The 11,286-nt window shown below is 42.7% G+C and overlaps 1 protein-coding gene across 20 annotated transcripts in view; it reads left to right on the top strand.

Moving 5' to 3' along the window:
* The window catches only part of LOC117954877 (receptor-type tyrosine-protein phosphatase S-like), a 58,756-nt gene that overhangs the window by 35,478 nt on the left and 11,992 nt on the right, over window positions 1–11,286 (top strand). For 13 of the 20 annotated variants that reach the window (XM_034888951.1, XM_034888953.1, XM_034888957.1 and 10 more), the window contains 13 exons: window positions 336–537; window positions 2,530–2,666; window positions 2,883–3,027; window positions 5,049–5,366; window positions 5,481–5,674; window positions 5,821–5,847; window positions 6,102–6,219; window positions 6,408–7,070; window positions 7,830–7,924; window positions 8,669–8,922; window positions 9,136–9,223; window positions 9,440–9,658; window positions 10,455–10,612. In XM_034888951.1, the coding sequence (XP_034744842.1) occupies window positions 336–537; window positions 2,530–2,666; window positions 2,883–3,027; window positions 5,049–5,366; window positions 5,481–5,674; window positions 5,821–5,847; window positions 6,102–6,219; window positions 6,408–7,070; window positions 7,830–7,924; window positions 8,669–8,922; window positions 9,136–9,223; window positions 9,440–9,658; window positions 10,455–10,612 (2,618 nt within the window). The remainder of the gene's footprint in view (window positions 1–335; window positions 538–2,529; window positions 2,667–2,882; window positions 3,028–5,048; window positions 5,367–5,480; window positions 5,675–5,820; window positions 5,848–6,101; window positions 6,220–6,407; window positions 7,071–7,829; window positions 7,925–8,668; window positions 8,923–9,135; window positions 9,224–9,439; window positions 9,659–10,454; window positions 10,613–11,286) is intronic. The other 7 variants (XM_034888971.1, XM_034888964.1, XM_034888972.1 and 4 more) reach the window with 1 other exon arrangement.

The raw sequence follows: 11,286 nt of genomic DNA, 5'->3' as shown, positions 1-11,286 counted from the left end.
AATAATAATGTCACCTATGACTGGTACACAGATGTCAGGACACAGTTTTGGATCAGTGACAAGTGTTAATTTAAATATATATATATATATATATATATATATATATTTACACATAAATTAATTTACACAATGAAGATAAGTTTACTGTAGGTAACTTAAAACGTGAAGTATAAATAATATCCATTTATTTTCATCCATTTGGCCCACTTTAATGTGCAACTCAACTGTATAGAATATATGCAGTTTCTCTTTCAGGATAGGGGGTCTCTGGCCTAAACAAACGTTGAAGACCCCTGATCTTGCAGCCATTCTCCATCTCTGTTCCTCTGTTGTAGGTGAAAGGATATCGCGTGTACTATACCATGGACCCGTCCCGAATGATGAGTGAGTGGCAGATCCATAACGTCCAGGACAGCTTGATCACCACCATTCAGAACCTGGTGACCTCAGAGACCTACACCATCCAGGTCCTGGCCTTCACCTCAGTAGGGGACGGACCCTTCTCAGACCCCGTCCATGTCAAAGTCATGCCTGGAGGTCAGTTTGCATGTGTGCGTACGTGCGTGCGTGTGTGTGTGTGTGTGTGTGTGTGTGTGTGTGTGTGTGTGTGCGCAAAACATTATCATTTGTAGATGTTTGTGCATGGAGTGGACTTCATTTATTCATGTGCAGGAGAGTAGTGGTTGTTCATATCCAACAGAGCACAAATTTATTATTATTATTGTGTGTGTGGGGGGGGAGGTGTAGATCATGACATTGAGAACATATTATACAATATGTATAACATACATTTTCCTTCCAGGAAAAGAGAGTTTTAGGAAGTTTTTAATTTAAAATATGTATTATTGCATACAATATCATGTCATGTCATCATCGTCAGGTAAAATCTCATTATTTATAGTTAAAGGTCTAAGCGATGTCACACATTTTTTAGGCTCTAATTTTTTTTGTCACATGCAGCAAACATCTCCTCCTATACAAAATCCTGTATAGGCTAAACTCACTTAGCCAACATTTTAATATATGTTTTCATATTTATTAATTTAAGGGCAAAATTGTCATCACCAAACCCATCAGACACGATTTAATCTGTAATTTTTTCATCGTAAAAAACAAATACATTCAGGACCTTAAAAAACATACATGTTATGTGCTTATTTACAAATGAAATTAATGGCAGACAGACTGACAGATGATCTGCATTTTTTTCAAACAATTCTTTTTCAGAAATGTCAAGTTATTCAACTTAGTTTTTTGTTAAAGAAGGAAAAGAAAATCCCAATACTACTGAATCGTACACATCATACAATACAAATCGGAGCGGCGCAAAAAAACGTAAGATTAATTAACTGTACTGTCCCGCAGTATTTGTCCGTGCAGGCTATTTGCAGTAGATTAAATATTTTTTGACCTAATTATTTTGCACTGAAATGCCACTCGTCTGTCGGCTCTGACAGCGATGCAACATCGGAGCTCGGCTTTGCGGCTGAGGCACGAATAAACCATTAATTTAAAGCTTTTACTCTTAAACACAAAAGGCACATCCGCTTTAATATATACAGCATATTTAAACTTATCTGTGGTCAAGCTCAGGTCCTCGCTGTGTTGCATTAACTCTGAAACTTTCTCTTTGAGTCCCTCACATTTTGGGTTAGTCCATGCATGATGGTGTGGCTTGCTGGCGCTTTATAGTAACAAGTTATTATAACCTCAGCCCTCCATAACAGCAATGGGTCTCATATCCTGAGCAATAGAGTCGACAATTGCTTCTGTGATATTATTTTTGCGTTTGGATGGTAGAGGCTTAACATCCAGCGTGGTCTGGGGAACGCTACCGTCGTTGCGGGAGGGTGCGCCTATAGTTATAAAAAGATTATTAGACTATGAAATATGCCAATTCTGACATGTTCATATAGCCTACTCCAAACAGACAGGGCATCGTAACGCAGAAAAGTTAGCTTAATGTTTTTTAGTGATATGGTTGTGGTCGAGCTACGATTTGCAAACTGTTGCATGCAAACTTTGCATTCAACTTTTTCCATTATCTATTTTTGTAAAATGCTGCCACACTGCCGTTGTCTTCGACATGGTTGAGGCAAGGCAAGGCAAGGCCCGTTTATTTGTATAGCACATTTCAGCAACAAGGCAATTCAAAGTGCTTTGAGAGGAGGAAGAGGAGGACTGACTGGAAATTAAACGCTCACAATTAAATAAATATTCAGCTAACCACTGAACCAAGGCTTTCTAGTTCTCTGTTTAATCTGTCCCCAGTGGGCTGGGCTAGTCCAAAAAACAAGGGGGGTTTTCTGAAGACAGACTGTTACCTGTGAAACAGGGATTCTCTGAAAACACACCCTTTAGCAATTAGTGCTTTCCACCCATAGACCGTAACGGTCTATGCTTCCACCTGATGAAATTAACACGGCAAAAAATCAACCAGGATTTTGGTCCAGCTAGAACGTATGGACCAATGAATCGACCAGTCGACTAGTATATATATAACTGACTGTTTTGTCCTGTCCCCATCAGTCCCAGGCCAACCGGGGAAGTTTAAAGTCGGTAAGGTGGCAGACACCAGCATTGAGCTGACCTGGGAACCTGCTTACACAAAGGAGGGCATTGTCAACTATGAGCTGCTCTACAAACCTGTAAAGTTCGGCAGCTTGGTAAGACCTCTTACTCTCTTTTTATAAACCTGTCTGCTCAGTGGATTACAGCGGAATGAGAGGGCAGATAGAAGAAGGAAGTTTAAAAGATTAACCCCAGCGTCCGGCGCCTCTGTGTCTGCTGGTGACAGTCTCATGTTTTTAATAATTTCTTTTTCACTCCCATCATCCCACCCTCTCGTTCTGTCCTCTGCCCCTTTTTGTTCTCTCTCATAGGAGAAGCTGACCTTTGGGCCGAGGAACTCATACACGGTGGAGGGTCTGAAAGCCAACACTGAGTACTCCTTCTCCCTGGCCGCCATCTCAAACAAAGGCATCGGAGCGTTCACCAACGAGCTGGTGCAGAGGACATCACAAGCCAGTACGTCTCAATTTGACTGGGTTCACATACTGTACCTGCAGGAAAATGCCACAAATTGATAGTGTATTATGTTTTAGTCTTGTACAGAAGTCTAATGAAATATGTTGTCCCCTACACACACACAAACACAGATCAAAGTACATTGTCCTCAGCTCCTGACCCGGTAAAGCCTGGGAACAATCTTCCCATCTCTTCATTTATCTCGTTCATCAACCCATGTGTCAGACCCTACCTCCCATGCATCCATCTACATTTGACTGTGCCTTTCTCCCTCCGCTCAGCCTTTCGATTTCTTACACAGCCAAAACATCATGACAGATGGAGATGGAGCGCCGATTAAAGTTTAACTCTTCCGTTTCTTCACCCTCCTTTCACTTTTTCCACTCTATCACTGTCTAATGTCTTTGAAAGGGCAACACTGTCTGCCACTTATTGGCTAGCAGTCAGTGATGAAGAGCATTAAAGGACGGTGGTTGGCATGCTGTGTTTACAGGTAAGTGTCGGCCAGTCTGTATTTTCCCCAAGTGAACTTGGATTCTCTCCCTTGTGTCGTTTTTGCACAATCACTCATCACAATCTCTGATAAGAGTCAAATAACTTCCTCTTTTTTACTCTGACGTTTTGATTCATTTTATATCTGCTCACAAGAAGAAAATGCAGAGATAATGGAGAAAACGGTGCAAGGAAAAGAATCGATAAACTAGTCTTTGTCGAGAAGAGTCCTGCAGTTCACGGTTCTGTACTTTAGCTCTGCCGAGGTAAGTTTTTGTCGAGTATTTACAATTTACAATCACTGAACAGACACATTCATAATCAGATCCGTGCTCACTTTTAGCTGGTCTCCTTTCAGTCTTTACCACCCAAACGAAAGGGAGATCAAGGTGGTACACCAGAGGAGGTGGGGGTTTAAGGGAAGTACCAGATAAGCAGACTATTTCATGCAGCAGGATTCATTTCCCTGAGAGGTTATATGCGCTTTGTTATCGCCAAGCTTTGGTGCACATCTAGATTGTCCCCCGAGGCCAACAGAACAGTGGCTGTACGGCTGAGTGGATAGATACTTGAACCTGTCAGCTATGACTATTACACTCCCACACATACACACATGGTACACAGTCCCGAGCTCACACACAAGCCCTGACGCCTCGGTCGTGTTCGCCGTTGTGTGTGCACACTCTTTAAGGAACATTATATAGGGTGAGTGATACCTACAGTTCAGGGATCTGTGGTGATGATGGTCTGTGATTCTTAGCTCTCTGTACTTGTTTGTTACAGTGAATACTCCGGCCTAGTTCTGATTCAATTCTTGTCTGCAATTCATCATTCTAGCCTGGCTTTCAGTATCCGTCTGAGTGCCTTTCTCTCCGGGCTCCTTGTTTTTTCTTTTTTTTAAACCTGGCTCCTAAATCCTTTCTGCACTGTGTGAGATATGTTTTAGTTTGTTTTTTTCTTTCCTTTGTGAAGCCCAAGACCTTCCCCTAGTCAGCAGTGGAAAGTCTCAGACCACTCTATTATCCTGAGGACTCAAGGATTATGCCACCATGGGGGTTGGTGTTTTGAAATGTGTATATTTGTCTGAGTTCCTGTGTACTGAGCTGTGCATTTCTGCTTTAGAAAGAAAGACTTAACAATATCTGTTTTTCATTCTTAATCTGGATCCTTTTTTACCACTAGCTACAGCTAAAGGATAATATATCATCGATGGGTATCGGTTACACATTCTCCTTTGGTATAATTAAGTTGTCCACTCAGGGTCAATACTCTTGTCTCTGTTTTTTTTTCATTAGGTGCTACGTCTTACATTATGCTTTTACATTATGTGGTTGCTCCCCATTTTTGCGTCACTCACTTTTGTCCTGGTGTTATCTCTTTCAGTTTAGTTTACCTTAGTTTCTTATTGTTTCCTTCTTTTATCCTTATCTCCTGTCCTTTTGCGTATGTGCGCCCCCTCTTGCTCTTTCAACTCCATTCTCTTTGGTCTCTCCTAAACTCTTTGCCCTCCTCGCTCCTTGTCCAATCAGAGCCTTCAGCTGCACCCGAGGGTGTGTCCTGCGAGAGTGCCAGCTCCACCTCGCTGAGAGTAAGTTGGCGGCCACCTCCACTGGAGGGTCAGAATGGCGAGTTGGCAGGTTATATGCTGAGATACCAGAGAGTCTCTGGAGCAGGAGGCGGAGGTCAGGGCCAGGGTGTCAAGGGGCTTCCTGTCCCGGCCTTGCAGGGGCAGACAGTGTTAGCGGGGCTGGAGAAGTGGAGCTGGTACAACGTTACCGTGGCAGCCTTCACTGCAGAGGGGACTGGACCCAAAAGCCCGGCTGTGATCTGCAGAACTGATGAGGACGGTAAGAGTGGGAGCCGTTGATCAGACCTACACAGTACTGATTGTTTAGTTGATTATTTTACTGGCTAGACTATTGATCACTTAATTAATTCAGTTTGTGTGTGTATGTCCTTAGTTCCCGGTGCAGCACCTCGTCAGGTGGATGTCCAGCCGCTCAACGCCTCAGCGCTTCGAGTCTCATGGCGGTCGGTGTTGCCACGGTTACGGCAAGGCCAGGTCCGTGGCTACCAGGTTCATTTCAGCCGCTCAGAGAGCGGTGAATCACGAACCCTTCCCCAAATCAAAGACATCCTATTGGATGAGTCTCAGGTGACGTCATAATTGAATATTTCAATGATCCAAAAATGGTCATTTACTTTATTGTTAAACATTGTCCCTCTCTCCTTGTCCTTTGACTCACTTTTTCCCTCATCTGTCTTGGCTGCCTGCGGGGGGTGTCTCATCTGTGGTATAAGATGGAGGAGGATGACTCGACTCAATATGTGAGTGCAGACTAACCGTCCTCTTCTCATTATAAATGAACTCACTATTAATACAAACAGCAAGTGCATCCAATACATTACACAGAGACAGCCATGAAATCTTTATTAATGTTGACCACCAGAGATTTGTTTAGCCTCTGATGTGTAACTTTTTGATAATTTCCTATTGATGTATAACTGTAAAGAAAGTGCCTCATATAAAAAGGAATGAGTTAGCAGTATTTGATGGTGCTGTTATGTGTTTTCCCCTGCAGGAGCTGATTTTAGGAGGCCTGAAATCTGAGACTTTGTACTCCATCTCAGTGGCAGCATACACTACCAAAGGGGATGGAGCACACAGCAAAACCAAGCTGGTGCAGACCCTGGGGATTGGTAAGTATATGCCAAGTATACAGTTCAGTGCACTGAATTTAGTCAGATCAATTCTATTTCTTCCACAAGATTTACAAGATGTGTGTGTGTGTATATATATATATATATATGTATATATATATATATATATATATATATATATATGTATATGACAATTGATTTTCTGATGCCTACACTGTTGTTTGCAGTGCCCGGCCCCCCCTCTCTGTGGGTGCGTCCAGGATCTGGTCCAACAGTGGTGGTGCGCTGGGCTCCTCCGGTGGAGTGCTCTGAGTCATCCTCTGATAGCCGGGGGGCCCCAGTGGTAATCCAGGGCTACCGTCTACAGTTTGGCCTGAAGAACACCTCTTTAGACAACACAGTGGATTTTACAAATAAGGAGAAAAACTTCACTGTCAGAAACCTCTCCCCAGGGTCCACCTACGTCTTTGTCCTGTCTGCAAAGAGCCGAGCAGGTTACGGAGATGTAGTGCAGCACGAGATAACAGTTCCCGTATTCCCCCCAGTGGGATACCCCAAAATACCTGACTTTGTTAATGCCACTTGCTGCTCCCTCCACTTCTCCTGGCTGCCTCCTGCCCCAGAGGAGTGCAATGGTGTCATCACAGAGTACACCATATTGTACAAAGAGGCTGCAGGCCTCAAACCCTTTGCTGACCCTGTCCCGGCAGCCATACCAGCCCCCACTGCTCCCCCATGGCTTATCACGCTACCAGCGAGTGAGTCCAGCTACACCATCCTGGGCCTCAATCACAGCACAGCCTACGAGGTGCAGCTCAGAGCTCACAACAAGGCAGGGCCAGGCCCTTTCAGCCCACCTCTGGTGAGCCGAACCCTGGCCTTTGAAACAGGTAGGGCTGGCCTCAGGCCACAAGAAAATCCTTTACCTTCTAAGCACTGGTTCAGCTTCACATCCACTCCCTTTACTGTGGATTTCACTCCAAACCACTAAACTAAATGAAGGCTGGGCCAGTTTTTACAGGTCGGCCATTCACTTGTGCACCTCAGAGAGGCTGAGAACTGCAAAGTCAAGGGGAACACGACTACTCCCCCGAATCTCCTCCACTCACTCACTTATACCTTCATCACCTACCCTTCACCACCAGTGGAAGCCGGCTGAATGTTAATGGATGTTTGCTTCAACAGCATTGCTTATCACAAACTCTCAGGTAAAAGTCAATACAGGGCTAACAGTATCTAATACAGCAGGTAAGTGTTGGGTCTGAGTTTAAGGGAAGCCCGGAGTCTGTTGCTTCATCTGCAGGTAAGGTTTTTTTTTTTGTCTGATAGACCTCCACTTTCCCCTTTTACCAACACCTTTGCTGACATGCTGAATTCTGAGTCTAACAAACACAATCTTACACTCTGAGAATGTGGCATGTCACATTCCTGCAGCTGTTCTGTCTGTTATTTGTAATTATTACTCTTGCCATCCACTCTCCTTCTCACCTGCCCATCCTCCTAACCATCATGTATTCTTCCCCCAGTAACACATGTTACTGATGTGTCTTCCATTTTCCACAGGTTTGCAGTAGGAAAGCAGAGGAGCCGTTGGTTTGATTAAAAATACTTCACCACAAGTGATTGTTTTTTGTTTGTTTCCTTCCCAGATGTGCCGAGGAATTTTTCAGTCAATCTGGCCACGAAGACCAGTGTTCTTCTGACTTGGGAGTTTCCAGAGAGCAGCAACCCCTATCGTTTTACTGTATGTACTTTTGGCTGGTGCATGTACATGTGCAATGACCTAGTCTGTCATTTGTTAAGAAAATTTATAAAATAATACAACATTTGAATGTAACATGTGTCAAGTGGTTTTGATTATAATACCTCCCATTATCATAGGTTTCTACATTTTTTTAATATGCATGGCCTCAAACTGAATTATACTCCCAACTATGGAAGTGTTAACCTTTTATGCTGGCTTTATATTGAATTTAATGGAGTAGGACCATAGTACAAAGAAATAGCCATTTCTGACAACTAGCACCTATATCTTACTAATTAACACGTTGTTTCACATGAAAAACATAGAAGATATACAGCATGTTGTGAGTTAGGGTGCTTTAGAGGTGCAGGTAGAAGGATTTTATTAACTTAAGATAACCAGGCTAGCTATTTCCCCCTGTTTGCAGTCTTGATGCTAAGCTAAGTTAGCCAGCTGCTGGTGGAAGCTTCACATCTAGCTCTTGGCAAGAAAATGAATAGGCATAATTCCCAAAAAATTGTACTTCTTTTTTTTATATATGGTGTAAATTTGGGCAATACCAGATTGTAATAAACCCTTTAAATATTTAAAGAGTAATATTGATAAAGAAATTGATTTTAATTTAGCTAGACCATCCTAAAAAGGAGGGCAGAGTGTAAACACGTTAAAGTACAATAGGATATCATAGCCATCTTTCCCTTTCACCTGTTGTTCTTACTTCACTAACCCTCTTTATTCCCCCAGGTGGAGTATAACCGACAGAAAATGGAGGTGGACGCTCGTCTGAGAAAGGCAGTCATTCCAAATCTTCAGCCTGACACCAGTTACGACTTTAAGATCACTGCTCCGGAGGGCAACATGGGAGGCCTTCGCCACCGCATCTCCGCCAAGACCTCGCCGCCAATCACCATCCGCCGCCCCGAGATCGACCACACCCGCGACACTGAAACGACCGTCACCATAATCCTGCCCTCGCTGGAGACTCGCACTCCTGTCAAGTAAGATTAAAAGATTTGGAAGTTGTCGCCATGGTTGTCATAGACCTGCTGTACCTAGAGGTTAGATGATCTCCAAAGTTGTTTGATGTGATGACAACACCATCTGACGAGATGTTAGTGCAACAAGTTGGCAATGGAATGTGAAAATAGTTTGATGTTTGCTGTTGTCGGTGCAACTGGTGTTATGTTGTTTGTCTTCCTCTGATCCCACAGGAATGTGTATGTTGTTGTGGTGCCGCTGAAGAGAGCCCGCGGTGTCATCAGACACCTCAAGAGCCCGGATGAAATGGACCTAGAGGAGGTGAGAACCACAACAATAACAGCAACCACTGATGTCTGTGCTTGGAAAGAGTAGAGGACCAATAAACAAACACTCACATTCCCATTGCTAAGAACTCCTGGCAACGCTTACCCTTTATAAATCCATATTGGTATTTAAATGTTATTCATAGATAATGGAAAGTCTCATTTCTCTTGTCTGTGTCTTCCCTCTCTCTCTTTATTTCTCCTCTCCTAGTTATTAAAAGACATCAGTCAAAAGCAGAGGGATTCTCGGCAGCAGAAGCAGGTGGACCTGCGGCGGGCTTACATCACGGCCCGTTTCACACCTGCCACCCTACCGGCCTTCTTCACCCTGGGGGATCAGCTGGACTATGGAGGCTTTGAGAACCGAGCTCTAGAGCCGGGGCAGGAGTATGTCTTCTTCATCTTGGCTGAGCTCAACTCCACAACCGGGGTACGAAAGCCACTGTGTCACATCTCTTTTCTTTCTGTGTATATAACCACTCCCTCATTCCCTGCTGCCTGTGTTTTTCCGCTGCAGGCTGTCACCATACATTGCAATCAATATCGCCTTGCTGCTAAAACAATAAAATGCACGTCAGTCAAAGTGTTGTAAGCAAAAGGCAATAACCTTCACGCACTTCCATCACCAATGCTAATAAAGAGTGAGTGTACCTACTGTGGCAGTAGAAGAGATATTGCCTTGTGCACGGCACTGCATTGTATATATGTGTATTTGAATTAGATTAGACGTAAATTAGACGTAAACAGCTTGAATTAGGATAGTTTTTTTTATAGGAACACTTTTACCCCTCTGGCGAAGGTCTTAAAAGTAATTCAGAACTAATAAAAAGGCGCATTATTCAGTTTATTGTGATTATAGAGACATATATAATGTCAGTATACTCAGGTACATTCTTTTTGTGTAAAATTTAAAGACAGATCAAATTTAATCTCATATACACATCTGCATGGAAAGTCAGTCATGTGCAGCTTGGTCACAGTTCCAGGATTACATTTTGTGTAAACTTGGTAAAAGAGCTGCGGGATTGACATTTTTTGGGGCCATCGTGTGTTGAATTTTTTATAACTAATTGCTTTTAGTGTCAATTCCACTTTATTTTATACACAGACATTCCAAAAAATGCAACTTGCTTTCAAAAAGAAGTCCTCCTATAGTCAGGTATTTCTAGAATTGACACTTCCAGTGACTTGTTTTCCTGAGTATGTGCCTGTACGTTTGTTTACAGAAAATGTATGTGGCCAGCCCCTACACAGACCCCGTGATTGCCCCAGATTCAGACCCCCAGCCCCTGGACGCTGGTGATGGTCTGATCTGGGTGGTTGGACCCGTCCTGGCTGTGGTCTTCATCATCTGCATTGTCATCGCTATCCTCCTTTACAAGAAGTGAGTGGGACAGATAAACTATGTAACACAGCATACCAAAAACAATGAGCATGAGACAAAAGTTATGGATCAGCGTTGAGTACAGGATAAGGCTGTTGTTATTAAATATCTTTCTTTATGTCAACAAATCCAACAAAAGATCAACGATGCATGAGATCATCTCTCGATACATTTTGATTTTTTAAAAAAATGTGAAGGCTAAATAATTTCCTAAACGGTAGGCATACTAGTTTTTCTCAGTATTTTTCAAATAGAAGTACATTTTAAATTTTTTGAGGATTACTTTCAGTGCCAAGTTGATATAGATTTGGTATTTTTACTGAGTATTTATGGCACCATGATGGCATAAGTGGGATTCACTCAAAGTAAACTACAGTGTAAAGCCTGAAAGATACATCAGCGGGCCAATATTATTGGCCGATATTAGGCATTTACCAAACTATCGGTATTTGCATTTAGAAAATATAAATTTGTATACACTTTTATTTTTTTAAATATTCATTTATCAGAATCATTTATAATGGCAAATAAATTATACTCATAAACGAATATTTAAAAATAAAATAAAAACGGACGGTCAACCATGTTATGAGTGTTGGTGTTACATAGTCTGTCCACCAGAGGACGCTCTACAACGTCCCTGTTAGTGGTGGCGTTGCATAGTCTGTCCACCA

The sequence above is a fragment of the Etheostoma cragini genome, chromosome 12 (assembly GCF_013103735.1).
Source record: "Etheostoma cragini isolate CJK2018 chromosome 12, CSU_Ecrag_1.0, whole genome shotgun sequence".
In the NCBI taxonomy this organism is placed as follows: Eukaryota; Metazoa; Chordata; class Actinopteri; order Perciformes; family Percidae; genus Etheostoma; species Etheostoma cragini.
This window is presented reverse-complemented; position numbering and strand designations above follow the sequence as displayed.